This window comes from Manacus candei, unplaced genomic scaffold, assembly GCF_025592945.1.
Source record: "Manacus candei isolate 608988 ecotype Guabito, Panama unplaced genomic scaffold, ASM2559294v1 h1tg000057l, whole genome shotgun sequence".
In the NCBI taxonomy this organism is placed as follows: domain Eukaryota; kingdom Metazoa; phylum Chordata; class Aves; order Passeriformes; family Pipridae; genus Manacus; species Manacus candei.
In genome coordinates this window covers 898,438-925,260 of record NW_026138105.1, presented here as the reverse complement: position 1 = coordinate 925,260, position 26,823 = coordinate 898,438, and the positions used below count along the sequence as shown (strand labels likewise).

Below are 26,823 nucleotides of genomic sequence, written 5' to 3'. Positions count from 1 at the left end.
ACCAGCCACACCACTCTAGGCACTTTGCTTATATATCTATACTCCATCACACAGAACAGGTTCCTGTCACATCTTGTGGTCCAGGTCTGTGCGGCCACCATACCAGCAGGAGCCAGTGGTTGAGGGCAGGTACCTTGGGCACTCATCTATCCACTCATTCCCATTCCGTTTGGGAAGCAATCAGGTCAGGGAGACAGGAAAGTCATGAAAAGTTTTCATCTACTGCATTTCCCCATCAATTCACAGTAGAAGCAGGGAAGGTCAGGATAAGCAGCATTGGGCAAAACCAGTCAGGTGGGAAGAAAGAGAAACAGCTTTGAGAGCCAGGCACAGACACAGGGTATGGGTTAACAGCAGTTGTCATGCAGCAGCTGAGCAGGAGATCCTGTTCCTTGGTGCTTGCCTCACCTCCACTACCTGCAGGACAAGCATAGCTCCTGCTGGCTTCACTTTATGGCCACAAGCCTTTGCTATGAGCACCACAGTCAGGGCTGCGCGGGTTCTGTCCCAGCAGCCAGGCTGGATGCAGCAACCCCTGCTCACACACCAAACAAACCCACTTCACTTCCTTGCAACAGTGCTCTGATTTCCGAGACATCCTTAGAACATCCAGCTTCAGCCACGCTCACTCCTTCCTCCATGGAGCACTTTACATCTGCTTTACAACAGTGCCCACTCAGCACATTGGGGAAGGACCCGGGCTGGCTGCAGCCCCAGAGCCCCTTCCTAGGAGTGCCTCTCTCCAAAACCTCCCCTCCTGCCCTGCAAGAACAGAAACCACAAGCCTTGAGTCCCCCCATCACCAACCACGTGACAAGAGGGAGAGAAAAGGTTCTGAGGAGCACTAGGAGGAACCAGGGGAAGAAGCGGAGCTCAAACCCACCCAGCTGCTGAGCACCTTCAGCTGCGTGATGCGCACACCGGCAGCTCACCTCTGTGAGCATCCACGCACCTAAGGCTGCACACACATGCCAATCAACTCTGAGGGACCCTCCTTGGGGACACTGGTAAAGCCACCAAAAGATGCTTTTTACCTCAGAGGAACATGGAAAAAACTGTGGTTTACTGCTGACATGAGACAAAACCTGCTGTCTGCTCTCAGTCCTGAAGCATGGGAATACTGATGAAGTTAAGTCCCATTAAAGTTGGATTAGGACCCCTGACACAATCAGAGGAGTTGTCTGGTCTTTTGAAGTAGCAATAAAAGTTTTGTCACTGAAGAAGCAAAGGAAGAGGGAGGAAAAATGTAAATCAAAGGTTTTCTTTGGGAGTTTAAAAGAATCTTTGCAGTGAACGGTGGATAATAAGGAAGGTGGAACATCTTCTTGCTAATGCAGGAGAGCTCTTGACTTACCCAATTCTGCTGAGGAATGAAATGAGTGAGAGCCCCAGAAGGAACATTAGTTCACACTGATTATTGGTCTTGTTAAGAAAATAAGTCCATTAAATGAACACACTTGGGCAGTGTGAAGTTTCAGCAGCGATGAACATGCATAGCGCTTTCCAGTGAGCTCATGCTAATGAAATAAGCCCAGTAGAGGCCCCCAGTGACCACCCAGCACAGCTGGGTGACGTGTTTAACCAGTCCCTGCTGCACTGACTGCATGTGGAAGGTCTCTCAGAAGTCTGTGAATCTCAGCAGATTCTCAAGTGATGCTTTTTAAATCCTGAAGGGGCTGTTAGAAAAACAAAACAAAATTACCCCCAGACAAAGGGCTGTGTTTTAAACAAATGGAAGAAGTGAGCCCAAGAGGCCACCCAGCACTTCTACCTGACTCCTCTCCCCAGCTGCTGCAAGGTTTGCCAGCACTCCATCTCTTCCTGCCCAGATGCCAGGAATTCACTTCAGCGAGATTTGTGGATCTCACAGAGATGGTCAGGCAGCCCTGTGGCAAGAGCCCATGTCACTGTACCCCACTCTGTCACTACTCTGCTCTAGAGCAGCTGCTCTTCCCTGGAGAGAGCAATCCCCACAGGCAGAGCAGGAGATCCCATCAGGGTCCCCTCGGCACAAGAATGGGTCATTGTATGTGTTTAAGCAGCTCACATCAGCCTGAAGGGCACAAGAACTTGTGCAGAGAAGGATCAGGCAATGCTAAGTGAATACACATTAATCACATAAAATCCTCCATCAAACCGTATTAAAGAACAATTCACTTCCTTTTACTGGAAACAGTCATCCTCTGCTTGAAGGGAACAACCATCCCTGAAATGCAGGTTGTCGCAGAACTACAGAGCACAGCCTGCTCTGTTGCTCCATGGAGTGGGCAATACTGGGTGCTGGAGCAGCCAGTCCCTTTCAGATCATGAGGAGTCAGGGCCTCAGCATGTGTGAAGCATCAGCTTCAAGCTGGGATGTCCAGTACAACTTGGGATGTCACAGTGTTCACTGATGAGGCAATGCTCCCAGGAATAACCACCTGCTATAAAGAATTCCCTGGACTGACTGGAGCAGGACTGTCTCCAGCCAGGCATGAGTATTCACTGTCACTGAGTACTTAAAACATATGGATGGATCAGGAACACAAAGTTGTTCATGTAGCACAGATGCAGAAATTCCAACATCTGACACCAAACCTGTGAGGATGGAGCCACCCAGAGGTCCCTCTCCTGCTCTGAAACCCCTGCTCTGCACAGGAGCAGCTTGCTCCATCCAATCAAATTTTAATAGTAAAGTTTGTTTTGAAGGCTGTGCTGCTGCCATCAGTGCTCCTCATGGGAACTCCACCAGGAGGGCCAAGCAAGCAGCCCCCCCTCCCAGAACACAGGTAAAGGTTTTTTTGGGGGAAGCAGTAAAAACTCCCACTGTTAACAAGACTGCTCCTGGAACATTAACTCACGAGCTTCTTACCAGGCCAGTGAAGTGATGAGCAACTTTCACAGTAAAGGCAGAGTCCCACAGATAATTTGTGACTCTGCTGACCTTCCACTTGCAGAATTAGCTTGGGGCACTTCACACTGATGCCTGAAACACAATTAACGGGAACCCCCACTGTTTAGAATCCCAGAATGGCTTGAGTTGGAAGGGATCTTAAACATTATCTCATTCCACCCCCTGCTGTGGAACCTTCCACTATCCCAGGTTTCTCCAAGCCCCATCCAACCTGGCCTTGGACACTTCCAGGGATGGGGCAGCCACAGCTGCTCTGGGCAACCTGTGCCAGGGCCTCACCACCCTCACAGGGAAGAAGCTTAAGGCCGTCCCCCCCTTGGCCTGTCACTACATGCCTTTGTTTAAACAAAGCTAATTTCATTAAAGAAAAAGAAAAAAGAGAAAAAAAAAAAAAGAGAGGGAAAAAAACCCCACAGGATGAAACAGGTCAGATTCTCAAGGAAAATCCTGTCCATTGGAGATCCTTTCCCAATAGACATGGCCACCTCTTTGCTCGCTTCAGTGCAAAGAAGAATCCCAAATTCTGTCCTGTCAAAAGAAACACCTCTTGTTTCATGCAACATCCAATACCTTCATGGCAAGGACAAACCCACGTCTGCTTCACTGCTGGAACGGGATGTCTTTTCCAAACCCAGTTTTTCAGTAATAATATCCTTGATGTCCCTCTTCCAAACCTCAGCAGCCTCCTGTGAGCCCACAGCTACTCCTGGGTTAAGCCTTCCTGGACACCGTGGGCTTTTCCTCACACTTTCAGCTGCTCCCCAGCTGAGGGAGAAATCAGGGATTTTTGAATATAAACCAATGACAACTTCCTTTTATTTATTTATTTATTTATTTATTTATTTATTAATAAATTTAAGCTTGAAACTTGCCATCCATATTACAGCATTTCCCTTTATGCTGCCCTCCTCCTAATGAATGCAAGCACAGCCATCAGAGCTGGGGAGGAGAAGCAGCTTTTGCTTTGAAAAATCAACTCCTTCCAAAATAAATGTGGCTAAACCTGCCTTTGGGGGCAAAAAAAAGATTTAAAATTACTGAAACCTGTAGCACAGTGTAAAACCACCTCCCATTCTGGGGAACCCCACACATGCCCTGGCAATCACTGGCCCCCAACTGCCAGCCCAGGGGGTTTGAGGAGCTCCAGGCTCCTGCCCCTTGTGTCCCCACTCCTTGCTCAACACCTGCACTTTCCTCTACTCCTCCCAATACCATCTGAATTTCCTGAATTTAATGACTGTGAGACGTAACTTTTACAGGCAGAGACAGTAAGTTAATTGGAGAGGGGCACTGCAGGAGCACTCCCAGCTGCTGGTACCTTCCTCTTACCAGGTCAACCTTGCATGGCACCTGAGAGAGTGAATGAGCTGCAACTCCCCCACAGAGGGGGAAAACATTCCAGTGGTAACACTTCAGGGATCTATAATCTGGGCAACTTCTCAGCACTTCAGTTAAGCAACCTGTTTGGTCCATGTGGGACACAGGAGTCACCGCCTGCAGCCAGGCCACTGAGGAGAGTGGCCTGGTGAGAATGCTCCTGGGGGTGGAGGCATGAGAGAAGGGAACCCTCTTGTTGTGTCCTTCCCCCTCCTGCTTCTTGTCTGCCCAAAGCTGAGACCTGGCAGGCGCTGTAGCTCAGCCTTTTGGTTTCAAATCTGTGGAGCCCCTCAAGCTGCAGTGGCCAAGCGCCGCTGGAGCCTGTGGGCTCCGCTGGAAGGGGACAAGGTGCCAGTCTGGCCGTGCTGCATCTGCAGGACATATTTCTGCTGCAGCTCTTTCCTCATGAACCGACAGACCCACCAAGGCACGGCAGGAGCCGGACCAGCACACCGAAAGCAGTGGCTCTGAGAGCCTGCTATATGGATTTTTCCTGCTATTGATTAACCCATTTGGAGTTTATTTGCATTGAGCCTGCGTTGCGTCTCATTTGCATTCTCCTAATGAGGCTCCTGCACAGTCAATGTCTCCTGTGCATTAACTACAGGCTCTAGCACAGCCCATGCTCTACGGAGCAACCCCCAGTACGTACTCCAGCTCCACTCTGGGGCTTGTACACCAGTTGGGACAGACTCCGGCGCTCCCAAATGTGTCCCAGCCCACATCAGGACAGGAGGTGCACAGTTTTAGAGGGGAGCAGAACTGGCTATGGAATAGCTGAGCACACTGGGAAGGAATGACCACTCACAACACATCCCTTTTACAGTAACAGGGCTGCAGAACACGCCACTGTTTGACAATAAACAGCAATTCCAGGGGAAGATGATTTCCTTTTTCAGAGAAAGGAATCAAGGCATTCCACTCCACCTTTTTCCATATTCCAGGAGCTTGGTGCCAGCCACTCCATCTGCAGCAGCGGGTATAGGCTATGTCCAGCTGCCAAAGCAGTAGCAGAAATAAATGTTGCTCCAAGTAAAGGTGGTGTGTGTCTAAGAGACCCTGAAAAACCTCTACCTCCTGGTTATTGTTAGAGGCACAAATGGATATCTACCATGTTATTTCTGGATTAGAAAAATAAGGGTACAATAGTAACAAACAACAGAAAAACCTAATAAAAGCAGAAAAAGACCTGAGCTGAACCACAATGCTGAGAGACAGGGAGGGTTACCATGAGAAAACACTGAGCAAAGAATCAAAAATTCAACTCACCATTGAGCAGAAAAAGGGAAAGCCCCAATGAAGAGTTGCTGGTTCAAATAACCATTAACCCTGGGCTCACTTCAGATTTAAAACTACAGCACTAACAAGCTACTGATCACTTTCTACACCTTCCCACCTGCCCTCTTGCACCTTTAGTTTCCATTTAGAGCACATGACGAACACTTCTGGGTGACATCTAATAGCACACAATTGGTGCTGTTGGAGGTCTGCAGGCATTGCTGCCACAAACCCAACCTGAGCTGCAGAACTACACTGTAGATGTCATCCAGTGCCATGGTGCCAATCCACCTGAAAGCAGACAGAAGTGGTCTGGCTGTTGCTTTGGAAGTGGGCAGGAGGCAGTGGAAATCACAAATGAAGCCACATGAACTATCAGAGCAAGATGTGCCATTTCTCTTCCTAACAAAAAAAGAGGGAGTAGTGCAATACTGGGACAGGAAGGCAGCTTCCCACAGCCTCAGGCAGCACATTCCTCATTTTTGAATTTGCAGGGTCGATGAAACAAGAAGCAACCCTCCGGACAACACAGAGGCCCCACACTGGAAAATTATCCCTGAGACTGGAAACTCTGGTTTGTCCAACGTCACTGAGCCTGTGGGGACAGCAAACAGGAATGGAAGAGGGTTCGATGCACTCACTCCGGGCTTTGCACAGGGAAAGCAGGGTGCAGTGCAGCTTTGGGGGTGCCCAGTGGTCAGCTCATGCCCCTGCTGGATCCCAAGGGATCAGCCTCACCTGGGGCTGAGCAGGGCCCTTGCTCCAATCCAATTTGCAGTGAAGGCACATGTCACAGGGCAGGAATGATGCCAATTTCCTCACTGGCACAGCTCTGGCAACTGGACAAGTCTCCACAAAAGCAGGAGTCCAATGTACCTCATGCTTCAGTGCCACTGCACAACACAGGGAAAGCTGCATGTCCTGACCTGAATTCAGTGCTGAAGCAAAGCTGCAAACACATCACAAATTACACTTCATTAGCTTGCAGCAAGGTGTATTTACACACACCACAATCCCTCTTTTGCTTTCTGATAATGACACACCTCAGCTGGAGGAAGGGGCAGCATCATCACCAGAGCTGGCCTAAGGCTATAGAAGGGGAAGAAAATATCCCAATATTACATGTTGCCACTTGCCTTTTATAGCCTCCTTCCTGATGACTCCAAAAGGAATAACTGCCTTCTTTTCCCTCCCAAATTTATAACCCCCCCCCTTGCAAACATCCAACAAGTTGCTTCCTATGTGCCTGCTTCCCTTTTCCCTCAAAGTATGCAACGGAGTCATGTAATGGAGTTGGATTCTGAACATCCCAACCTGCATTTAGCTGAAAGTTTGCTGCTTCTGTGTCCTGTCCAACAGACGGACAGTGTCCCCATGGCCTGGCTCTTCCCCACCTGTTTTGTGGTCTAATAAGAAATAATAATAAGAGATATAAGGGGGCTTATAAAAAGGAGGGACAGCAATGTTTTATATGGGCAGACAGAAACAGGACAAGGGGAAATGGTTTTAAACTAACAGAGGCTGGGATTAGATGGGATATTAGGAAGACATTCTTCCCTGTAAGGGTGGTGAGACCCTGGCACAGATTATCCAGAGATACTGTGGTTGTCCCATCCCTGGAAGCGTTCAAGGCCAGGTTGGATAGGGCTTGGAGCAACCTGGTCTAGCAGAAGGTGTCCCTGCCCATGGCAGGGGGTGGGACTGTATGGTCTGTAAGGTCCTTTCCAACCCAACCCATTCTGGGATTAGCTGTCCCTACTACCATCTAACAAAAAGAAAAAAAAAAACCCACAATGGAAGTACAATTATATTCTCTTTCCTCAGTTGATAAAAGTGTAGTTCATCACAGAAACCTGACCACTACAAACAGTTAATTTTCAGTTAGCGGTTTTGAGATTTAACAAACACATACTCAAATTGTTGTCCAGCAAAGCAGTGAAGCATTGCCAGGCCACTGTGACCACTGACACTGCCTGGCCGGCCCTGTGCAGCCACAGGGCACTGCTCCTCTCTCCCTTCCAGGCAGGCAGGGCCCCAGGTTCCCTGCTCCCTTCCCTACCGACATCAGGGATCTGTGTTCTGCTGCCAAGCACCAGAACCAGTCACTGGGCGGTGCAAAGAGCCAACAAACCAAAAAAGGCCTCGTCCATCAAAACTGGGAGCAACCTGAAAGAGAGCTCTGCCTGTGGATCCAAACACAGAGCAAGGAGGCAGGGAGAGCACAGTCGCATTGCCATGCAAAAGATCTCAAGACGTTAAGGACAAGAAAGCATGGAAAAGAAGACTTAAGAACAAACTAGAGTAACTTGCCAAATTAGAGTAACCTCCCCATAGGGCCTGTGGTCAATCCAGAATCCATTTCAGATAGACCTGGACACCACAGGAATGGAGTGCAGAGCCTCTGCGGGAAGGAGGGAAAGGCCCCCAGCAGCAACGAGGGCTTCCAGTGGCCCATCCCTGTGGGAATTTCCTGATGATCTGGAAACATTTTGTCACACACCTTCTTCCCAAGAACACACTGAGCTTTCTGCCACACCGTGTATCCTCTTCCACCCTTGGATGTAATAGATCATCTGCAGGGACACTGGACATCCCAGTGAGGAACGGAAGGCAGTGTCACTGTACCATAAGCTTTGACTAAATAACTAAACCCCATTCATTCACGTGTTTTCTGTAGACAAGGCTCTTTTGAGATTTATTTTAAATGACAAAAGACTAACAAAGAGTGTTATCCTGTTCAACATGCACAGGAATGAATTCCTGTGGGAGATGAATTCCTGAGGGTGACAGCCAAGGAAGTAACAACTGACTGGTACAACCCTGTGCAGGTTTGCAGAAACAACGCAAGCTTCTTACAGCCTGTCCCTGGGAACTGGGGACAAAGAAGAGACTGTCACCAGGGAAAATATATAAGATTTCCAATTACAACAAAATAGAGGCTCCAGTTCATGTGGAAATCTGATCTTTAAATCTTGCTGGCTCTGTTCTTCAAGACCTGGGTGACTACAGTCCAATAATTATTTCTCATCACAAAACTGTTCACTTTCTTTTACCTCAGGCAAAACAGAGCATCGGCAGTAAATACAAAAGGTTTTAACAGAATGGGAGGAATAAGATACCTCAGTGTTAGGGGTATGCAATGGGAGGAATTTTGCTGAGGCTTTGAGTCCTCTTCCACAACAGACAAATCACAGTGAGCAGCATGAGCATCTGACACAGTAGTGAAACAGTGGTCGTCACACCCCTGTAACACGAGCCCAGTCAGCTGAGTGCAGGATGATCTTGGCAGTGTTAGATTTATGGTTGGACTTGATGATCCTAAAAGGTCTTTTTCAACTTAAATGATTCTTTGAATTTGTATTGAATTTGTATTCTATGAGGAGTTGTTACAGAGGAGTTGGGGAAAAAAACAAGGTGTCCATGTGACAACTCTCAAACTCCTCCAACAACTGATCTCCTCGCAAAGTTCAGCATCCTCCTGTGTTCTACAGCAGAAAGAAGATTAGCTTCAGAAACTGCATTCAGGAAGCTGGCACGGCTGGAGAAGAGAAGGAATGAGTTATTTTTAAAGCTGTTTGCTGCCAAGGGAGCATTTGGCTCAGTCCACTTGCACCCCCTCAGGCAGCTCCACCACAACAGGAGCACAGTCATCAGGCTCTGCCTCAAAGTCCCATTTAAACTTCTTCGTTAGGTGAGCCTTGAACTTTTCAGCCTTCTTCCTTAGAGTCTCATCAACAGCAGCACTGCACATGCAGGAAAAGAGCACCTAAAAGAAAGAGCAGAGGTCACAGAGAGCCCAGCTATGGCACCAGCTGGGCATCTCTTTCCTACAAGGACATCATCAACATTCCTGGGAGCACCAGGAAGAGAGTCAGGTTAGGCCACTGGCAAGGGATGCACCAACCTGAAACCACTCCTGCTCTGGAGCTAGCTAACCAAAGCCTACACCTCTGATTTCACAGCCCCAAACCCATCCCATCCTGCCTTCACGACATTGAGTAGGTGCACTCAGGTAAGAACTCTGTTTGAAGCACGTATATGCATGTAATTGAATCTGTATTATGGAATTCTGAAATATGCTTAAGTGTGAGCTAAGGAAAATGTCCGAGCAGAAGGAATTAAAAAAAAAAAGCATTATCAGTAGCTGATTTTCCAGCATGTGTCCCAAAGGCCAAGAGGTAATTGTACCCATTGTTTCCATGGTTAGAGATCTCTCAAAGTAATTTTGTAATATGGTACCACCAACACCTTAGATACAGAGGAAACTCAATAAAAAGACCTTGAAGGTAAGAGAGGAATGAGAGCTCTCTGGAAAAAGTCCAGTTATCCCCAGCACAGCCTTGGGGACAGGACACTGAAATCTGGACTAACCTCTCCACTCCATCATCCAAGAACAAATGTATTAACATGTCACAGATTCACAGCTTTGGTTGGCACCTGGAGAGTGAAAGTATCTGTGTAAGATTAACAGGGCATTTAGCCCCAGAGCTCATCTCTCATCAACCTGCTTCTGCTCCTCTGCTGAACTTGTGACTCAGAATTAATTTCCATAAGAAGAAATTTCCTCTAGGGAAAATGCAGCCTCATATTTGGGAGAGAGCTACTGACAGCTGGATAAAACACTGACAACAAGCAGCAAAGTTTGTTGCTTTGTGAATGATCATGTCTTTTCCTTGTTCATTGTACCGTGACATTACCTCTTTCTAAAAGAACTTGTACACAACAAGGCTGCTGTTAAAGAAAAAACATTAAAAGACTGTATTTCTCACTTCTCCTCCATGAACTGCACATTAAATCAGCTATTTGATCAAGATCTTTTTTTCTTTAAACATTGTTAGGGCTGCACAGTCAGTGGTGGTTGTGCTGTAGTCTCCTCACCTTGGATCAAACTCCAAAAATAAAAAGTTGCTGTATTCAGAGCTGAGCAGGAGCTCCACCGACAATACACTTCCGCACACACCTCTGCGCACCTGCCCACACCCAGTTAACTCTGAGGGGTGTGTGCCAAGTGACTGGGTAAGGCAAGTCCCATGGGTTCCCTTGCACTATTCCAGGGAAATCCCAGGAGAGTAGAGAAGCAGAGAACTCTGAGTGAGGAGAGGCTCACTTAGCAAGGCAAAATTGTTCTTTGTCACTAGGAATTGATGACTCCTGCCAAGGCTTAAGGGTGGTCCATTGTGCCAGCACAGCTTCTGCTGCTGAAGTAAAACACAGACTGATGGAACCCAGGGGGGGCAAGACTCAGGCAGCCAAAAAGGAAAGATAACGAGCAATAAGGGTGCTTCCCAAATTCCCCTCAGATAGAGAGAATGGCTGGGTGACATATTCTTTGTAGTACTGTAAGCTGACAATGCACAGAGTTGCTCTGAGTGTACTGCAAACAGAGCTGGGTTTTTCAGTCCTGTGATATGACAGAAAAAATCTACCAAGAGAAATAAAATATTAATTAAAAAAGTGAGACTTGTAAGAATCCAAATTTAAAAAAGTCACTTGATTAAAGCAATGTTTCCCACACCATTTTACCCAGCAAATTAAAACCAAACACCCTCAACCCTCCCCAAATCTATAGCAAGAACTTGGGAGTTAAAAGGAGAGGAATGCACCTGCTTTCTGGGAAAGGAGAAGGCATCAAGCATCAAGCACTTGAAGCACTACTACCCCTAATTACTGCAGGGATTGTTTCCATTGCTGAACTTCATCAGTGTGTCTGGGTTTGGCTTTTTTTTTTAAACTAAGTTTTGTTTAGCCAATTTGCTGCACTGTCACAGTATGGTCACAGCCAGTGGGAGTAACTGGTTTCACTGTTGAATCACATATTTGCCCCTGCCTGTCTCAGCAGAAGCAGCATTTGCTGCATGTTGGAATAATCATAAATTCCCTCTGGATAAGAACTTGACTACAGGAAATCTTCAGCTCTGCTTAAGGCTAACTGGAATGAAAAATCTTCTAAAATACTATCACTGCCCTAAGCTCAAGTTTTGCTGCAGCTTCCCTGCATACTAAGCAAACCATTCAAGCTGCTCAAAAATCAGCATCATCAGTCCTTTATGCAAAAGTTTTTAGTGTTGGTTTGTTGGTTTTGTTTTTAAAGAATGAGTGGTTTTGGACAAAAATACACAGACATCATCTTGCACTTGCTCAGCCTTTCTTGAAACTGTTCAGCTCAATGTAGGTAAAGGTCTTAAAACCTTCTAGGACAAGTCTGCTGGTGCAGTCCAGTTGCATTAGATGTGCCAGTCCAGAACTCCAAACCCATGGCACTGTGGCACGTTGCTTCCAGCACTATTTGCAACATTTCCTCTCCCTGCCAAACTCAATTTTACACTGCATTAGGCGCTTCAAGGCATAATTTGAGCAGACCAAATGCTGAGATGAGAAGCAAATGGCATTTCTCAATGAATAACATAGGGAAAAAGTAAAAGAAAATCCTCGTGTGCTTAGACAGGCTCACTATCTCCCACACAGCTCAATAGCAGCTTGATTCCTTTTGCAGCTTTTCCCCAGATTTGCTCTGATGCCCTGTATGCCCTGCTTCCCACTCCTATACCTCAGGGGACAGTCACAAATGTACCTGTAACGTGCTGGTTAAAAAGTTGTCCTGGGAGACAATGTCCACAAAAAAATCTGCTGGGATTTCATTGAGCTGGTGATACAGCACAGAAATGAGATTGATGTAAAGGTCTTGGTACTTCCCTATGGCATCTTCAGATCGGCACAGGATGTTCAGGAGTCTTTTCCAGTGCTCAAAGGCATCGTACACGTTCCCAATGAGGAAGCAAATGAAAGCAAACTGCAGCTCACCTGTGTGGATTCAGAAAACAAAACACACATAAGACAGATATCCAAGGTATGTGTCCTCCTCAAAGCTCTGTAAATGATTGATAAGTGCTGGTTTGACTTTTGCACATCCTGCCAGCAGTGACTGATACTCTGACCATTTGCTGATGCTCTGCTCTTCAAAGAAGAATGGGGCAGGTCACCTGTAACTGTGATTATCATCATTGTAGAGGGACTTCACAGGACTTTACAAACCCAAACAATGAGCCAGACCTTGCTGTTATTTTGTGAGCATTCAGTCCTCCTGAGCCTGGGTGTCCAGAGCCACATGGGACTGCAAACGCCACTGCCATGGAACACTGAGCAGTACATTCACAGATGTGTTTGCCTTGTTGAATTAAGACCCACAGTCCATCCCACTGGATGCTTGGCATCAGCTAGTTTGCCACTGTTTCCTATGGTAACTCATTGTTTATTCTACAGTTGTCTTTGATAATTTTGAAAAAGAATAAATTGTATAACAGTAATAGAGAAAAAACAGAAGGGAAAAACAAAAGCTCAGTAGCCTCAGCTGTAAAACTGGGAGGGCTTCTCCCTCCATCCTACTACAGAACAAAACCCCGCTCCAGGACCTCCACAGCTTCAGTATTTATTTGCATCACAGGTTGTATAAAAGGCTGGGGAGTAGTTGAGCCCTGGGAGATGCAGCCCTGGCTGAGGGGGTTTCCACATCACAGCACTGGCACAGCCCAGATGCTGCCACGGCAAGTCTCTGGCAGCACATGGAGCAAACACAGAGTACACACATGCACACGGACAGCACACAGAGCACACGTCTGAGCTGCCACTGTGCCAGCCTGGTAGGGGCCAGTTGCTGCACCGGGAACCACTGGCTGGGAGAACCATACCCCCTCCCCACACATCAGGAACAAGGATCTGGGGGTGTTCAGCCCCACTCAACACTCCCAGGACTCTGTAAGACCTGTCCTCAAGAGATTGACTTAACAGGCAAAGTGCCAGGCTGGTGCCAGATGACAGACCTGTGACTGCTGCTTTTGACTTAACCTGAGGCAATCTGGGCTCCAAGAGCAGCACCCAGAAGCAGGCTGACAGCTCCTGACCTCCAGCATCACATCCTTACACCACAGAGTTGTACAACAGAATCACAGAATGTCCTGAGCTGGACAGGACTCAGAAGGATCATCGAGTCCAACTCCCATCCCTGCACAGGACACCCCAACAACCCCACCATATGCGTTGCCCAAACACTCCTCAAGCTCTAAGGCCATGAGTACTGCCCTGGGGTCCCTGTTCCAGTGCTTGACCACCCTCTGGGGGAAGAATCTTTTCCTAATATCTAGCCTAAACCTCCCCTGACACAGCCCCAGCCAGTCCCTCAGATCCTGTCACCGATCACAGAGAGCAGAGATCGATGCTGCCCCTCTGCCCCTTGCGAAGAAGCTACAGACCCCAACGAGGTCTCTTCCCCAGGCAACTGGAACAGGCCCTGTTGCTGCTAAAAACGACACCAACTTCTGTCCTGCGACAAAGAGAGATGCCTCAGGGCACCAGGGAACAAGAACAGGTTTCATCCCAGAGCTCTCATTTCACAGTCACAGAATGGTTCAGGTTGGAAGGGACCACAGTAGGGTATCTGGTCCAACCTCCCTGCTCAGGCAGGGTCATCCCAGAGCATGTGGCACAGGATTGTGACCAGATGGGTCTGGAATATCTCCAGTGAGGGAGACTCCACAACCTCTCTGGGCAATCTGTTCCAGTGTGCTGTCACTCCACAGGAAAAAAGTTCTTCCTCATATTCAGGTGGAACTGCCTAGGTATCAGTTTCTGCCTGTTGCCTCGCATCTTATTGCTGGGAACCACCGAAAAGGGCCTGGCTCCACCTTCTTGGCACTCCTTTAGATATTAACATACAATAATGAGGTCGCGTCTCAGTCGTCCGTTCTTGAGGCTGAACAGGCCCAACTCCCTCAGCCTTCATGACTTTATACCCCTAAATGGGCTATAACCCAAATAAGGGTATAAAGTAGGTGTGCCCCGGGCGGTGCTCACCGAGCAGCTCCAGCGGGCGGCCGGGATAGCGCTGCTCCATCACCCGTTCCAGGGCGTAGCTGAGGTCCATGCTGTGCCGAGTGATCTCCTCGGGAGTGGCCCCATCGGGGTACAGCTGCCTGGGCAGCTCGGTGAAGCGGATCTGGGTGCCGGCTCGGGGCCGCATGCGGGGCAGCCTCGCCAGCCCCTCGGCGTAGCTCTGGCACTCGGCCCCGAGCGGCGGCCGGTGCTGCCCGGCGCGGTCCCGCGTGTGCCGCCCCGCCGGCTCCAGCAGCACCTCCGCGAAGGCGCAGATCTCGCCGCTCTCGGGTTGCAGCTGCTCCGCCGCCGCCTCGCTGATGAAGGAGGTCAGCGAGACCCACTTCTTCAGCGTCTCGTACGGGTACGGGCCCAGGAAGGCGTCCAGCTCCCGCAGGCTCTCCCGGAGAGCCTCGCCCTCCCCGGGGGGCTGCGGCCGCACCGCCTCGCCCGCGGGGTCCCAGCGCAGCACCCGCACCTCGCGGCGCCGCAGGCTCAGGAAGCGGCCGGAGCGCGGCCCCGTGTCCCGCCCGCCGCCCGCCCTGCCCGCGCTGCAGTGCACGAAGTGCAGCCCCGGCGGGACCATCTTCACGCCGCGGAATCGCGGCCCCACGGCCCAAGCGCTGTAATCGATGCCGAACTCGGTGCCCTCGGGCACGTCCAGCACTACCACGGCCGCGCCCTCGAAGAAAAGCTGCCGGGCTAGCTCGGGGTCCGGCCACCGGGCCGCCATGGCCGGGCGGGGCCGAGCCGGACGAGCCGCCCCCCGCCACCGGAACCGGGGATGGAGCGGCCCTTCCCGGAAATCCGGGGCGGTGGTTCCGGGAAGGCGATGGGAGAGCACCAGGCCTCGCCCGACCCCCGGGCCGGGGCTCTCCGGCCGATCGCTGCGGAGGTGTCCAGTGAGCAGGGGCACGTGTCCTTCGGGGCGCCCCCCACTCGGCCCCGGCTCGGTCCCTTCTCCCCATCCATCCCTTGCCCGTTCCCCTGTCCCCCCGGCTCGGTACTTGTCCCCGTCATCCATCTCCCGGCTTGGATCCTGCCCCCCAGGGTCTGTCCCTGACCCCCCGCTCACCTCCAGCCCGGTCCCTGTCCCTCCGTTCACCCCTGGCTCGGTCCCTATCACTCCGTCTGTCCCTCGGCTCGGCTCCTAACCCCCCTGCCCGGTCCCTGTTCCCCCCTGTCCATCCCCAGCTCCCCTGCCCGGTGCTGTTCCACTTTGACCCCTTGACCACCCATGCCTGGCGGCTACTCCCCCCTGACCCCAAAACGGGTCCCACTCCCCCAGCTGGCAGCCATTCCCCCTCTCCTCCCAGCCCTGCAAGCAGGACAGACAGACAAGAGCCTGGGTCTGATGGACCAGGAGCCCCCACAGGACAGACACACGGGGACCCTTGCAGTGACACGCAGACCCCACAGCAGGACAGACCATCCACAGCACCCTGTTCTCCCGGCCAGGATGACAGACAGAGCAGGGCAGCTCACATTGCCTCTGCATTTTGAGCAACCTCAAAAGTACCTTCGACTGTATGAGGGTCAGCAGCCCCCACATGAAGCTGCTTCCATCTCCACCAGCCACAATTCCCGACCTGGTGGCACCTTTGTCTGCCCCCATGAGGCCTCACCTGCAGTGCTGCCTCCACGTCTGGGGTCCTCAGCACAGAAGGAATGTGGAGTGATGGAGTGAGTCCAGAGGAGACTGTGGAGATGCTCCAAGGGCTGGAGCACCTCTGCTGTGGAGACAGGCTGGGAGAGCTGGGGGTGTTCACCTGGAGAAGAGAAGGCTCCAGGGAGACCTGAGAGCCCCTTCCAGTATCTAAAGGGGCTGCAAGAGAGCTGGAGAGGGACTTGTTGGACAAGGGCCTGGAAGTGACAGGACAAGGGGGAATGGCTTCTGACTGACAGAGGGCAGGGTTAGATGGGATATTGGGAAGGAATTCTTTCCTGTGAGGGTGGTGAGGCCCTGGCACAGGTTGCCCAGAGAAGCTGTGGCTGCCCCATCCCTGCAAGTGTTCAAGGCCAGGTTGGATGGGGCTTGGAGCAACCTGGGCTAGTGGAAGATGTCCCTGCCTGTGGCAGGGGTTTGAACAAGACAAGCTTTAAGGTCCCTTCCAACCCAAACCATCTGAGGATTCTATGATTTTGTGATCTTCTCTTTAGACAGAGTTCTGTATTTCCATGTGCAGTGACCCCAGCTGCAAGGTTTCCCTTAACTTCTCCGTCCTCTGAGTAGGAAAGAGGTCACCAAGGCCCCAAGTTGATTTAGCATCAAACACATTTATTTCACTTTTATTGAATACAAGAACAGTGAGCACACACGCATACACCACTGAGCACTGAAAAGGAGTATGACCAAAGGGGGAGAGGGAGAACAAGGGAAGAGAAAAGGAGAGTTAGTGAAGGAACAACAGAGCATTGCAGTTGGTTGGTAAGGTGCTTCTCAAATAAAAATAAATATTATTATTGTTATTGTTATATTACTCATGCAATTGCAGGCCACGTTCAGAATGAATTTGTGGGATTGGATAAAAACAGGCACTCATGTCTCCCACCCCTTTCAACAGAAAGGCCCCTGGAAGAAAACAAGCAGTGACCAGCTATTAAAAACAGAGCGCAGTGATGGGTGGGCTTGAGCTGAGCATCAGAAAACCACACCTCACCCAGGGAACAAGCAGTGAGCTTTTTTCTTTCCTTTTTTTCCTTTTTTTTTAGAAAAGTTTTAGACACTGCCACCCATAAACATGCTTTGGGAGCCAGGGGCTGGGTTTGCTCACTGCAAACAGAACTCACTTCAGTCCAAGCACACATGAAGTCTAACTGTGTAAGGCCTCTCACTTCCACAGGAACCTTCGGTTTCCTGACTCTGCACAACGCCAAAAGCAAGTCTCGAGGGTCCCAGTGGCCCTGAGGGGGTTGTGGAGGTGTCCAAGGGCACTGTCCAAGCTGAGTGGGCTCCTCCATGTCTGAAAGATGCTGTGTGCTGCTGAACACCAGCACAGTGGGCAGACCACTAGCCCTCCAGCACCCCCTTACCCTCTGACAGTGCCATTGGTGGTCATGGCTGGCTTGGGTGCATTGGAAAAACAACAGAGAGAAAAGTAGCCTATGCAACTGCTTTAACTCTTTTTAGGTTGGGGGGGTCTGCTCTCTAAAAGTAGCTGAAGGTGCTTGGCTGGAAGCTGGGGAGACCCTCAAGAGCTGGCAGCCCTACCTGCTTGTGGTCATGCCTTCCATGCTTGCAGGAGAAACCACTCTGCCAGGAGAACAGACTTCACAGGGACGTCCTGGTGAGCAACCGGTCAGTGCAACTGCCAGGGAGCAGCTCCCACCTGGGACAGTGAAGGTGGTGAGCAGGGTCTGTCCATGGCATCCTCCAAGCTGTGGCAGGACCTGACAAAACATGCCTATTTCTGGGCATGGTCTGTGTGAGGGGTAGGAGACTAAAGGCAAAATGGTGCAGAATCATGGGCCCTTCTGTTTCTGTAGGAGCTAGAGACGATTTCGAGAAGGAAACCCATTTATTTCCTTTCCTTTCTGGTTTTGGTTTTGAGTCTACCTTAACTGCCTGGTTCACAGTGTACAGAGGCCTGGGCTTGGTCCATGATCCCCTTCCAAAGGCAGCCATGGGGGGAGCCTGTGGCTGAAGGCCGAGCTGGGCTGAGCTGGGAGCAGCTCCACTGACACCTCCTCAACACACATCTGCTTATGCAGAGGGCCTGGGCTCCCCCATCCAGCCTGGGATGCTGCGGACGCTCTGCAGTGATGGACACAGTACGGTCCCTCCACTGCCCACTCCTAGGCAGGTCAGGGGAGGACTGCCACGGCCCTGCCATTGCTGTCCCCAGCCCAAGTGCCTCGGGCAGCCCTTGCCATCACACCTCAGGTAGCAGGGCAGACAGGGCAGAAACAGCCCCTCTGCCTTTGACACTACTACAAAGCTCAAGTAACTTCATTACTGGGATCCAGAAACAAAGCAAAACCACCCCCACCACTGGCAGGGCTGGAAGGGAGCAATGAACACAGTCCTGCTGATCCCATGGCTCCAGCTGGGGGCCAGGAGACCGTTCTGCCAACAGCTGTTACAGCTGGAGCCTCAACCCCCTTCCTTACCCCTTCGAGTCACTGCTGCCCCTCCAAATCTAACCACCATACACTGCAGATCAGCTGGAGGGACATTCCTGTCCCTTGCCCTTTCATTTCCCCCCCAACTAGCAGCAGCTGAAACCTTCTCAGTTCTCTTCTTGCAGGACTCAGAGTCCCATGTGTGATCTAAGAGTCTCAAAATACACCAACCACAGTCAATCAAAGAGTTAATAATTTAAAAATGTCGGCATCATATTTACCAGCACTGTTGAATTATTTCAGCATTGTTCCCTCCCTCCCCCTTTGTTATATATAATAATATACATAACTGAAATGCACATCCATATGAAACCCCACAGGTTGCTCTTTAGAGATGAGAAACCATATACATATCATTTTCTTTGTTTGAAATGAAATCCATTCCTAAATACCTTCAGAGAACAAGAGGTTGGACAAGTGCACAGAGAAGATAAGGAAGGGAAGGGGAAGAGTTAACAGAACCCAAAAAAATGCAGAAGAACCAGCATGGAATGAGGAGAAGGGCAAAACGACACTTGTGAATTGGAAAATAACTCTATGGTCATAAATTCAGAGTTTTTCTCTCTTCTTTCCAGAGGTGGGGAATAGTTTTGCTTCTGCTTGTGTTTTTTTACTTCAGTTTGCTTACTTCTTGCTTTGTTGCAAAGCAGTTTTCCTTTCCATTCAGTGTGCAACAAATGAACTCATGATTGTGTGTCCTTTAATGTAACATGCAAGATGGTGGCTTACTGTATTGTTACCGATACTATTGTTATTATTATTACTTTTTAAATCTTATTTGATCACCAATCCACGAAATTCTTCAATTTATCTGCAGTGGGTTGACTTTGTTTGTTGGTGGTGTTTTTTGCTATTCATTTCCAGCATATAGCAGCAGTGCAAGGATGCATTTTGTTTCCTGTTTATATATATATATATATATATATATATATGTATGTATGTATATATATATATAATATATTTGCTATTCCTTTTTTAAAAATTTTTGTCTCTTCGCCATGAACATTGCAGCTAGGATGTCTATGTCTTGCTGACAAATCCAGCATGAAGGCTCCTTCTCCCCTGTTCTCCAGGTTGGAATACAGATGTTGACTTTAAGGAACATGTTGGTCAAGATTCCTGTACAAGGCAGATGGAAAGGACCAGTCATGGAGTGCCAGTCCATGGAGTGCAAATCCATGAAGGTTCCTCTTTGTATGAGGGCACTGGACAGTAACTGCAAACACTTGGGGCCACAGTTTGCACTTAATTAGCAGGAGCTCTGGTAATTAGCAGGCATTCAGTCACTGGGCTGGTGTTGGTGTATGGGGGTGATAAGGGGGAGTCCCTGCTCCCTCACTTTAAGCCATTCAACTAAAACTGGGTGGCTCCTACGGGACAAGGGAGTGTCTGGGCTTGCTTGTCTGCACTGTGGGACAGGACATACAATTAGGCAGCTCTCCTGACCTTCTCAGCGGCATTGGAGCTCTTTGCTTTTCCAGGCTTAAAAGCTGACAATCAAAATATTCATATGATAAAGAAACAGAGATACACGTTTCCAAGGAGCCTCTCCAAATGCACCTGCACCCTGGCTGCCCCTCACACAGTTTTTGGCAGTGAGGCTCCCTCTCCTCTCCACCACGCACCCCTGCCTCCCACTGCTCTGACATGGGGGTCTGGTGGCTGTGCCACCCCCGAGGAGCTGATGGAGGGTAATGGGGTCAGAGCGGAGGGTTTGGAGTGGGGCAGGACTCCCTAAGCCCTGAAGAAAAGCATCTGGGGCTGTGACAGCTTTGGGGCAAAACTCAGGTGCTACTGCCTGCACCTGTGTGTGTAAAAACATAGCCTGGGGATCTGAGTGGGACTAAAACCTCTTTTTTGGAAATGCTTGTCTGATACTTTGGATTGCTTTGCCAGAACCTGTAGCCAAGTTTCTCAGCTCATCCAAAAAAGCTGCTGTCCCCCTCTTTCCCTCCCTGCCCCAGGGGGACAAGCATGTCCTTTTCTCTTTACATAGAAATGACTGTGAGCCCTGCGCTGAGCAGGAGAGCAAGGTGCCTTTTGGTGGAATGGCATCTGCTTTCTAACCACAACCAGGTGGCCATGCCCAGAGCCACCATGCCAAGAGCTGCCACTCAGTGCCGAGGGGCACCAACACCTGCAGCTGGTGGGGACCAGAGACATGTAAGCAGTTACCCTCCTTACCCAACAGATATAAATCACACCTGGCAGCTTCACTTACCTGAGGTTTCTTGTCCCTTTCCTCTGGAGAGGGATCTGTTTCTCTGTATACCACAGCTTTGGTTACCAGCATGTCAGGGTGCTGGAGTTTTGCCTCTTTGATTGCTAAAGCCAGTGCCTAGAAAACAGAAGGATTAAAGCATTTATACTCACTCCCCTGCAATCGGATACCCTGACCGCAACCAGAAAGCAGCTGGAGCTGAGTGGGATCCCAGGGAGCTGAGTGGGATTCCAGGAGGATAAGGATGCAGGGATTCAGAGCTGAACCCACAGCAGCCTGGCAGAAGAGGCTGGAGCCCAGCACTGATGGGGACCCCTTGTGCGCTGTCTTTCTCTTGCTGATTTTTCTGTAGAGATGTGCTTCATCCCAGGCTTCCTACTGAAGCCTGGGCAAAGGAACAGCAGCAAACCACTAGAAAAATCTACAAGAATTATCAGATTTATTATTATAATTCTAAAAATTAATTTAGATCCTTTTAATTACTTTATAATTTTTCTTCTTAAGCAACAAATCCCAAAGGGTTAGGCCACAGGAAAATGACCCCATGGCCCTAGAGATTTCTGTCAGTCTCTGTTATTTCATTGTGAAAGTGTGTCACTTTTTGTTCCTCTCACAGAGGCATCACCTGGAGTGAGACTGTGGTGGAAGAAAGAAAACACCTGGGTTACTTTGGAGTATTTCAACAAAGAAAGGGCACCTGGAAATGTGTTTTAAGACAATAAAAAGGTGATGCCCTCACTGGGCTCTGTGCTGGGATGTGACCTTTACTGCTGTGTCACTGTGGGAGCTGGGCTGGGTGTCGCTGCACCCATGGGGACCTGCCCTGCTGGAAAAGGTAGGGGCCTCAAGGGTCAGTTTTTGGAGAGAAGGAGTAAGGAAGTATGAGCCAGAAGTAGAACTATGCGGTGCAGCATCTGGGGATAGGCAGAGCTAGGCAAAGCCAGGGTGTCCTGCTCCTACCTGGTCCTGGTCCACATCTTCATCTCCTGTGATAATGATGCGCTTCTCTATCCGGGTCTCAGAAAATCCCCCTTTCACAGTCTGCACAAGGAGAAAGAAAGCACAAGCACTCACCCCAGCTGTGCCACTAGCCAGCTCTGGACGGGTGTAGCTATGCCCACGTGAGGAGGGACAACACCAGCATCATCCTGGGAACTGACCCCGTAATTCAGCAGATCTCCCACTATCCATGACTCAGTGCATGGTAAGAACTAATGAGACAGAGCTGGCCACAGGTGAGAGGAAGGAAAAGGGTTGGGTGGCAGGTGCCAAGCACCCCTCCTTCTGCTCAGATCCCTCACTGAGTTTCTGCTATCATTTATAGAATCATAGAATCACAGAATAGATTGGGTTGGAAAAGACCTCCAAGATCATCAAGTCCAACCCCTGATCCAACTCCATTTACTATATCATGGCACTAAGGGCCACGTCCAATCTCTTTTTAAAACCTCCAGGGATGGTGAATCCACCACCTCTCTGGGTAGGCCATTCCAATGCCTGATAACCCTCTCTGTAAAGAATTTCTTCCTAACATCTAACCTAAACCTCCCCTGGCAGAGCTTGAGCCCATGTCCTCTTGTCCTATTGTTGGTTGCCTGGGAGAAGAGACCAACCCCTGCCTGGCTATAACCTCCCTTCAGGGAGTTGAAGAGAGTGATGAGGTCGCCTCTAAGCCTTCTCTTCTCCAGACTAAACAACCCCAGCTCCCTCAGCCTCTCCTCATAGGACTTGTGCTCAAGTCCCTTCACCAGCCTCGTTGCTCTTCTCTGGACCTGCTCCAGCACCTCAATATCCTTCCTGAGTTGAGGGGCCCAGAGCTGAACACAATACTCAAGGTGTGGCCTCACCAATGCAGAGTACAGGGGAAGGATCACTTCCCTGCTCCTGCTGGCCACACCGTTCCTGATGCAGGCCAGGATGCCACTGGCCTTCTTGGCCACCTGGGCACACTGCTGGCTCATGTTCAGCCTCCTGTCGATCAGCACCCCCAGGTCCCTTTCCGCCTGGCTGCTCTCCAGCCACTCTGTCCCCAGCCTGTAGCGCTGCAGGGGGTTGTTGTGGCCAAAGTGCAGGACCCGGCACTTGGCCTTGTTGAACTTCATTCCATTGGAGTCAGCCCATCTCTCCAGTCTATCCAGATCCCTCTGCAGAGCCCTCCTGCCTTCCGGCAGGTCGACACTCCCCCCCAACTTGGTGTCATCTGCAAATTTGCTGATGGTGGACTCAATCCCCTCATCTAAATCATCGATAAAGATGTTAAAAAGGACTGGGCCCAGCACTGACCCCTGGGGAACACCACTGGTGACTGGCCACCAACTGGATGCAGCTCCATTCACCAGCACTCTCTGGGCCCGGCCCTCGAGCCAGTTCCTGACCCAGCACAGAGTGCCCCTGTCCAAGCCGTGGGCTGCCAGCTTTTCCAGGAGTATGCTATGGGAGACAGTGTCAAAGGCTTTCCCTCATCCACCAGGTGGGTCACCTGATTGTAAAAGGAGATCAGGTTGGTCAAACAGGATCTGCCCCTCCTAAACCCATGCTGGCTGGGTCTGATCCCTTGTCCATCCTGTAGCTGCTGTGTGATTTCACACAGGATAATCTGCTCCATAACTCTGCCAGGCACTGAGGTCAGGCTGACAGGCCTGTAATTACCAGGGTCAGCCTTGCAGCCTTTTTTATGGATTGGAGTGATATTTGCCAACTTCCAGTCATATGGGACCTCCCCAGTGAGCCAGGATTGTTGGAAGATGATGGAGAGCGGCTTGGCAAGCTCTTCTGCCAGCTCCCTCATTACCCTAGGATGGATCCTAGAATGGATCACAGAACCATTTAGGTTGGCACAGCCCTCTAAGATCATCAAGTCCAACCATCACCCCAGCACTGCCAAGGCCACCACTAACCCATGTCCCCAGGTGCCATAGCTACACATCTTTTGAATTCCTCCAGGGATGATGACTCCATTACTGCCCTTGGCAGCCTGTTCCAGTGCCTGACCACCTTTCAGTGAAAAAAACTGCCGTAATATCCAATCTAAACCACCCCTGATGTAACTTGAGGTCATTTCCTCTTGTCCCGTCACTTGCTGAATATGAGTCAGCAGTGCCCTGGCAGCCATGAGGGCCAACTGTGTCCTGGAGGGCACCAGGCAAAGCAATGCCAGCCCGTTGAGCTCTGCTCTGTACTGGGGCGGCCTAACCTTGAATATTGTGTGCAGTTTTGGGCATTACAATATAAAAAGCCATTAGAGAGCATTCAAAGGAGGCCACAAGGATGGTGAAGGGTCTTGAGGGGAAGCCGTGTCAGGAGCGGCTGAGGTCACTCGGCTTGTTTAGCCTAGAGAAGAGGAGACTGAGCTCAGACCTCACTGGGGTCTTCAACATCTTCCTGAGGGGCAGGTGCTGATCTCTTCTCTCTCTGACCAGTGACAGGACCTGAGGGAGCAGCTGGAGCTATGTCAGGGGAGGTTTGGGTTGGATATCAGGAAAAGGTTTTTCACCCAGAGGGTGATCAGGCACTGAACAGGCTCCCCAGGGCAGCCCCAAGCCTGTATGAGTTCAAGAAGCATTTGGACAACTCTCAGGCACATGGTGGGATTGTGGGGGTGTTCTGTGCAGGGTCAGGAGCTGAACTTCACTGATTCTTGTGGGTCCCTTCCCACGCAGCATATTCTACGATTCTGTGATTGTTACCTGGAAGAAGAGTGTGTGCTTAATTTGGGGATGAAATGGCTATGGGTGAGATCCTCTGCTGCAGCCTTGTCTCCTTCACTGCCCATGGCCCACACTGGGCTGCATGCCCGCCTGACACCTGGCTGTCCTTGCCTGCTGTCCCCTGTGGTCACACCGGGCTGGCTGGGACAGGCAGCGCACAGGGCTGAGCCACTCAGAGCGGGGCACTGTGCAGGCTCCCCATTCCCATGGGACAGCACACCCCTTTTGGCTTGTAAGGAGGAGAGGGGCACTTTCTGCTGTACTAGTCACAATATAAATCTACCCATCCTCTAATTCCAGTGGCTTTCAAGACCCTCTGGCTGCTCCCTCTAGAGCTGCTCTCACCTTGGTTACATGGGTGGTGGTGGAAGTAGAGAGGGTTTCTGCAGTGGCACTGAATATGCTGGTGAGCATCTCCTTCCCAGAGGAGCCGCCGGAGATCTGCGGGACACAGAGCAGTGGGATCAGGGGGCTGTCACAGAGGAGCCCCCAGTGCTGGCTCCTGAAGAGCTGGGACCTTCCCATTGGGATATACCTATTCAGCCAAGCATGAAAGAGGAGAGTGGCAAGGGGAAAAGGTACTGCATTGTGCTTCCAGTTGGACCAAGAGGTTCTGGGGGGAAAGGAAGATGTTTCCACAGGTACACCAAGCCCAGAGCTCCTAAAAAGGGCCTCTGCAGTGGGCAAGAGGGTCTCATGGCCGTTTTTTGCTCTTCCCCACCTACCCCCAGGGCCACCCCAGCACACGGGTCTCAGGTTGCCTCTAGCTCTGTTCATCCTGCTGTGTGTGCTGAGGGCTGGGAATGCTGCGCTGGTGCCCTGGCCCCAGTGCTGGCTGTGTTCTCCCTGCAGCACACAGAGATGAAATTGGGGCAGCATATAGTGTTTGGCCAGCCCGGACTCCATTGAAACAAGGTGATGGAGTAAGAACTCCCTTTTCAGAGAAAGGCCTGCTGCTGGGCAGGGTGTTGGTGGCCATCAGCTCCACTGGGAATCGGAAGACTTTGTGTTTGGCCTTGGGTGGCTGCACAGGACACCCAGGGCTAGGAGTATCACAGCCCACTGCACCAGGGGCCAGGTATTTTTGGGGAATTATCCTTCTCAGGCAGATACTCGAGGTGTGTATCTGGCATAGGAAAAAGGCCACAGGTTGAGGTCCCCTGCTGTCTTGCTCCCCATCCTTCTGAGCATCCTTCTGCTCTTCCCAGTGCCAACATATCAGCCAAGGGTGCCAGTGCTGGGAAGATGGGAAGGGCTCCTCACAGCCCCACAAGGCTGCCTTCCTTCCCCCACCCTCCCCCCAAGTCTTGGCCTGGCTAGTGGCACCATGTCCCCCCCTCACCGGTGAGAGGGAGCGAAGGTCTGTGGTGGAAGTGGCCCCTTTCCCAGCCTTGGTGCTGTGATCCTGAAAGAAGAACAGATGGGCACGTTGGCTCAGACACAACATGGGGGCAAACATGGCAGGTCACCCTGCACAGACACCCCTGGTGGGGCAGAGTGCCCCATAGCACAACTGGCCCCAGTTGCCCCTGCTGGAGCAGAGGGACCACAGGAGACAGTGGTTCCTCTGCCCCTCCAGAGGCCAGTCCCACTTACTGAGGTCACCAGCGCCATCTCTGTGGTGCCAGCCTGGGCAGTGGCAGTGGTGTCCCTGCTGCCTGGGGTGCCTCCGTCCACCTGCTGGGGCAAAGGAAACCAGGTGAGCTTGAAGGTGCCATGGAGTAAGTGACACTCACAGTGACAGTGTGGCTGTCCCTTGCTGCCAGAGGATGCCAGGGAGGGCCATGAGGCCACAGACACATGCAGCGCAGCTGGTGGCTGTCACCCTCTGGAGATGTTCCCGTGTGCCAGCACTGTCCAGCAGCATGGCAGACGGGGCCAGAGACACAGAAAATATCTCTGGGTGGGCTTTGGTTAGTGTTTCGGGGACTTTAGCAAGCCAAGGGTGAGCAGAGGCCCCAACCACCCTATTCAGCCCGCCCACCCTCCCAGCTGCCTGAGGTTTGGCACTGGGGAGCAGGGCCACAGGAAGACAGATCCACCACATCACCTGGACTGTGTCTGTGGTGCTAACCCGGTGGGGAGTAGAGCCATCTGCTTCAGGCTTCTTCACACCCAGCCCCAGGCTGACCATCACAGCATCTGTTTTTGGGGCTGATGGCTGCAGGAGAAACAGAGCGAGTCAGGCCCTGGGGCACAATGCCAGTAGCTCTGAGTGCCCTGCCCATGGCAGGGGGTTTGAACAACATGATCTCTAAGGTCCCTTCCAACCCAAACCATTCTGATTCTATGCTCCTTGTACACCAGGCCCCCTAGCAGAGCAACCCTGACATGCACATCTGATGTCCTGCAAGTGTCCC

At 50.8% G+C, this 26,823-nt stretch overlaps 2 protein-coding genes across 16 annotated transcripts in view; both read right to left on the bottom strand.

Annotated features, from left to right (window-relative positions):
• Window positions 1-8,215: 8,215 nt before the first annotated feature.
• Window positions 8,216-15,429, bottom strand: AAR2 (AAR2 splicing factor). Its single transcript, XM_051803269.1, has 3 exons — window positions 14,396-15,429; window positions 12,120-12,349; window positions 8,216-9,314 (listed from the first exon to the last, which is right to left on the bottom strand). The coding sequence occupies exons 1-3, from the start codon at window positions 15,144-15,146 to the stop codon at window positions 9,147-9,149; spliced, it is 1,149 nt and encodes a 382-aa protein (XP_051659229.1). The 5' UTR covers window positions 15,147-15,429; the 3' UTR covers window positions 8,216-9,146.
• A 1,241-nt stretch (window positions 15,430-16,670) lies between these two features.
• Window positions 16,671-26,823, bottom strand: part of EPB41L1 (erythrocyte membrane protein band 4.1 like 1) — a 69,838-nt gene continuing 59,685 nt past the window's right edge. For 10 of the 15 annotated variants that reach the window (XM_051803224.1, XM_051803237.1, XM_051803238.1 and 7 more), the window contains 7 exons: window positions 26,514-26,624; window positions 26,060-26,143; window positions 25,806-25,868; window positions 24,809-24,904; window positions 21,717-21,797; window positions 20,757-20,873; window positions 16,671-17,742 (listed from right to left, as the gene is read on the bottom strand). In XM_051803224.1, coding sequence (XP_051659184.1) covers window positions 17,713-17,742; window positions 20,757-20,873; window positions 21,717-21,797; window positions 24,809-24,904; window positions 25,806-25,868; window positions 26,060-26,143; window positions 26,514-26,624 — 582 coding nt within the window. In that variant the 3' untranslated portion in view covers window positions 16,671-17,712. Of the gene's footprint in view, window positions 19,655-20,756; window positions 20,874-21,716; window positions 21,798-24,808; window positions 24,905-25,805; window positions 25,869-26,059; window positions 26,144-26,513; window positions 26,625-26,823 lie in introns of all 15 variants that reach the window. The other 5 variants (XM_051803228.1, XM_051803240.1, XM_051803229.1 and 2 more) reach the window with 4 other exon arrangements.

Bases quoted from the DNA above. Each gene is read 5' to 3' on its own strand.
- AAR2 (XM_051803269.1), bottom strand. From the start codon at position 15,146: ATGGCGGCCCGGTGGCCGGACCCCGAGCTAGCCCGGCAGCTTTTCTTC. The intron at 12,350-14,395 runs GTGAGCACCGCC...GAATCCACACAG, and splicing joins CCGCCCGCTGGAGCTGCTCG to GTGAGCTGCAGTTTGCTTTC. The intron at 9,315-12,119 runs GTACATTTGTGA...TCTTTCTTTTAG, and splicing joins TTTTAACCAGCACGTTACAG to GTGCTCTTTTCCTGCATGTG.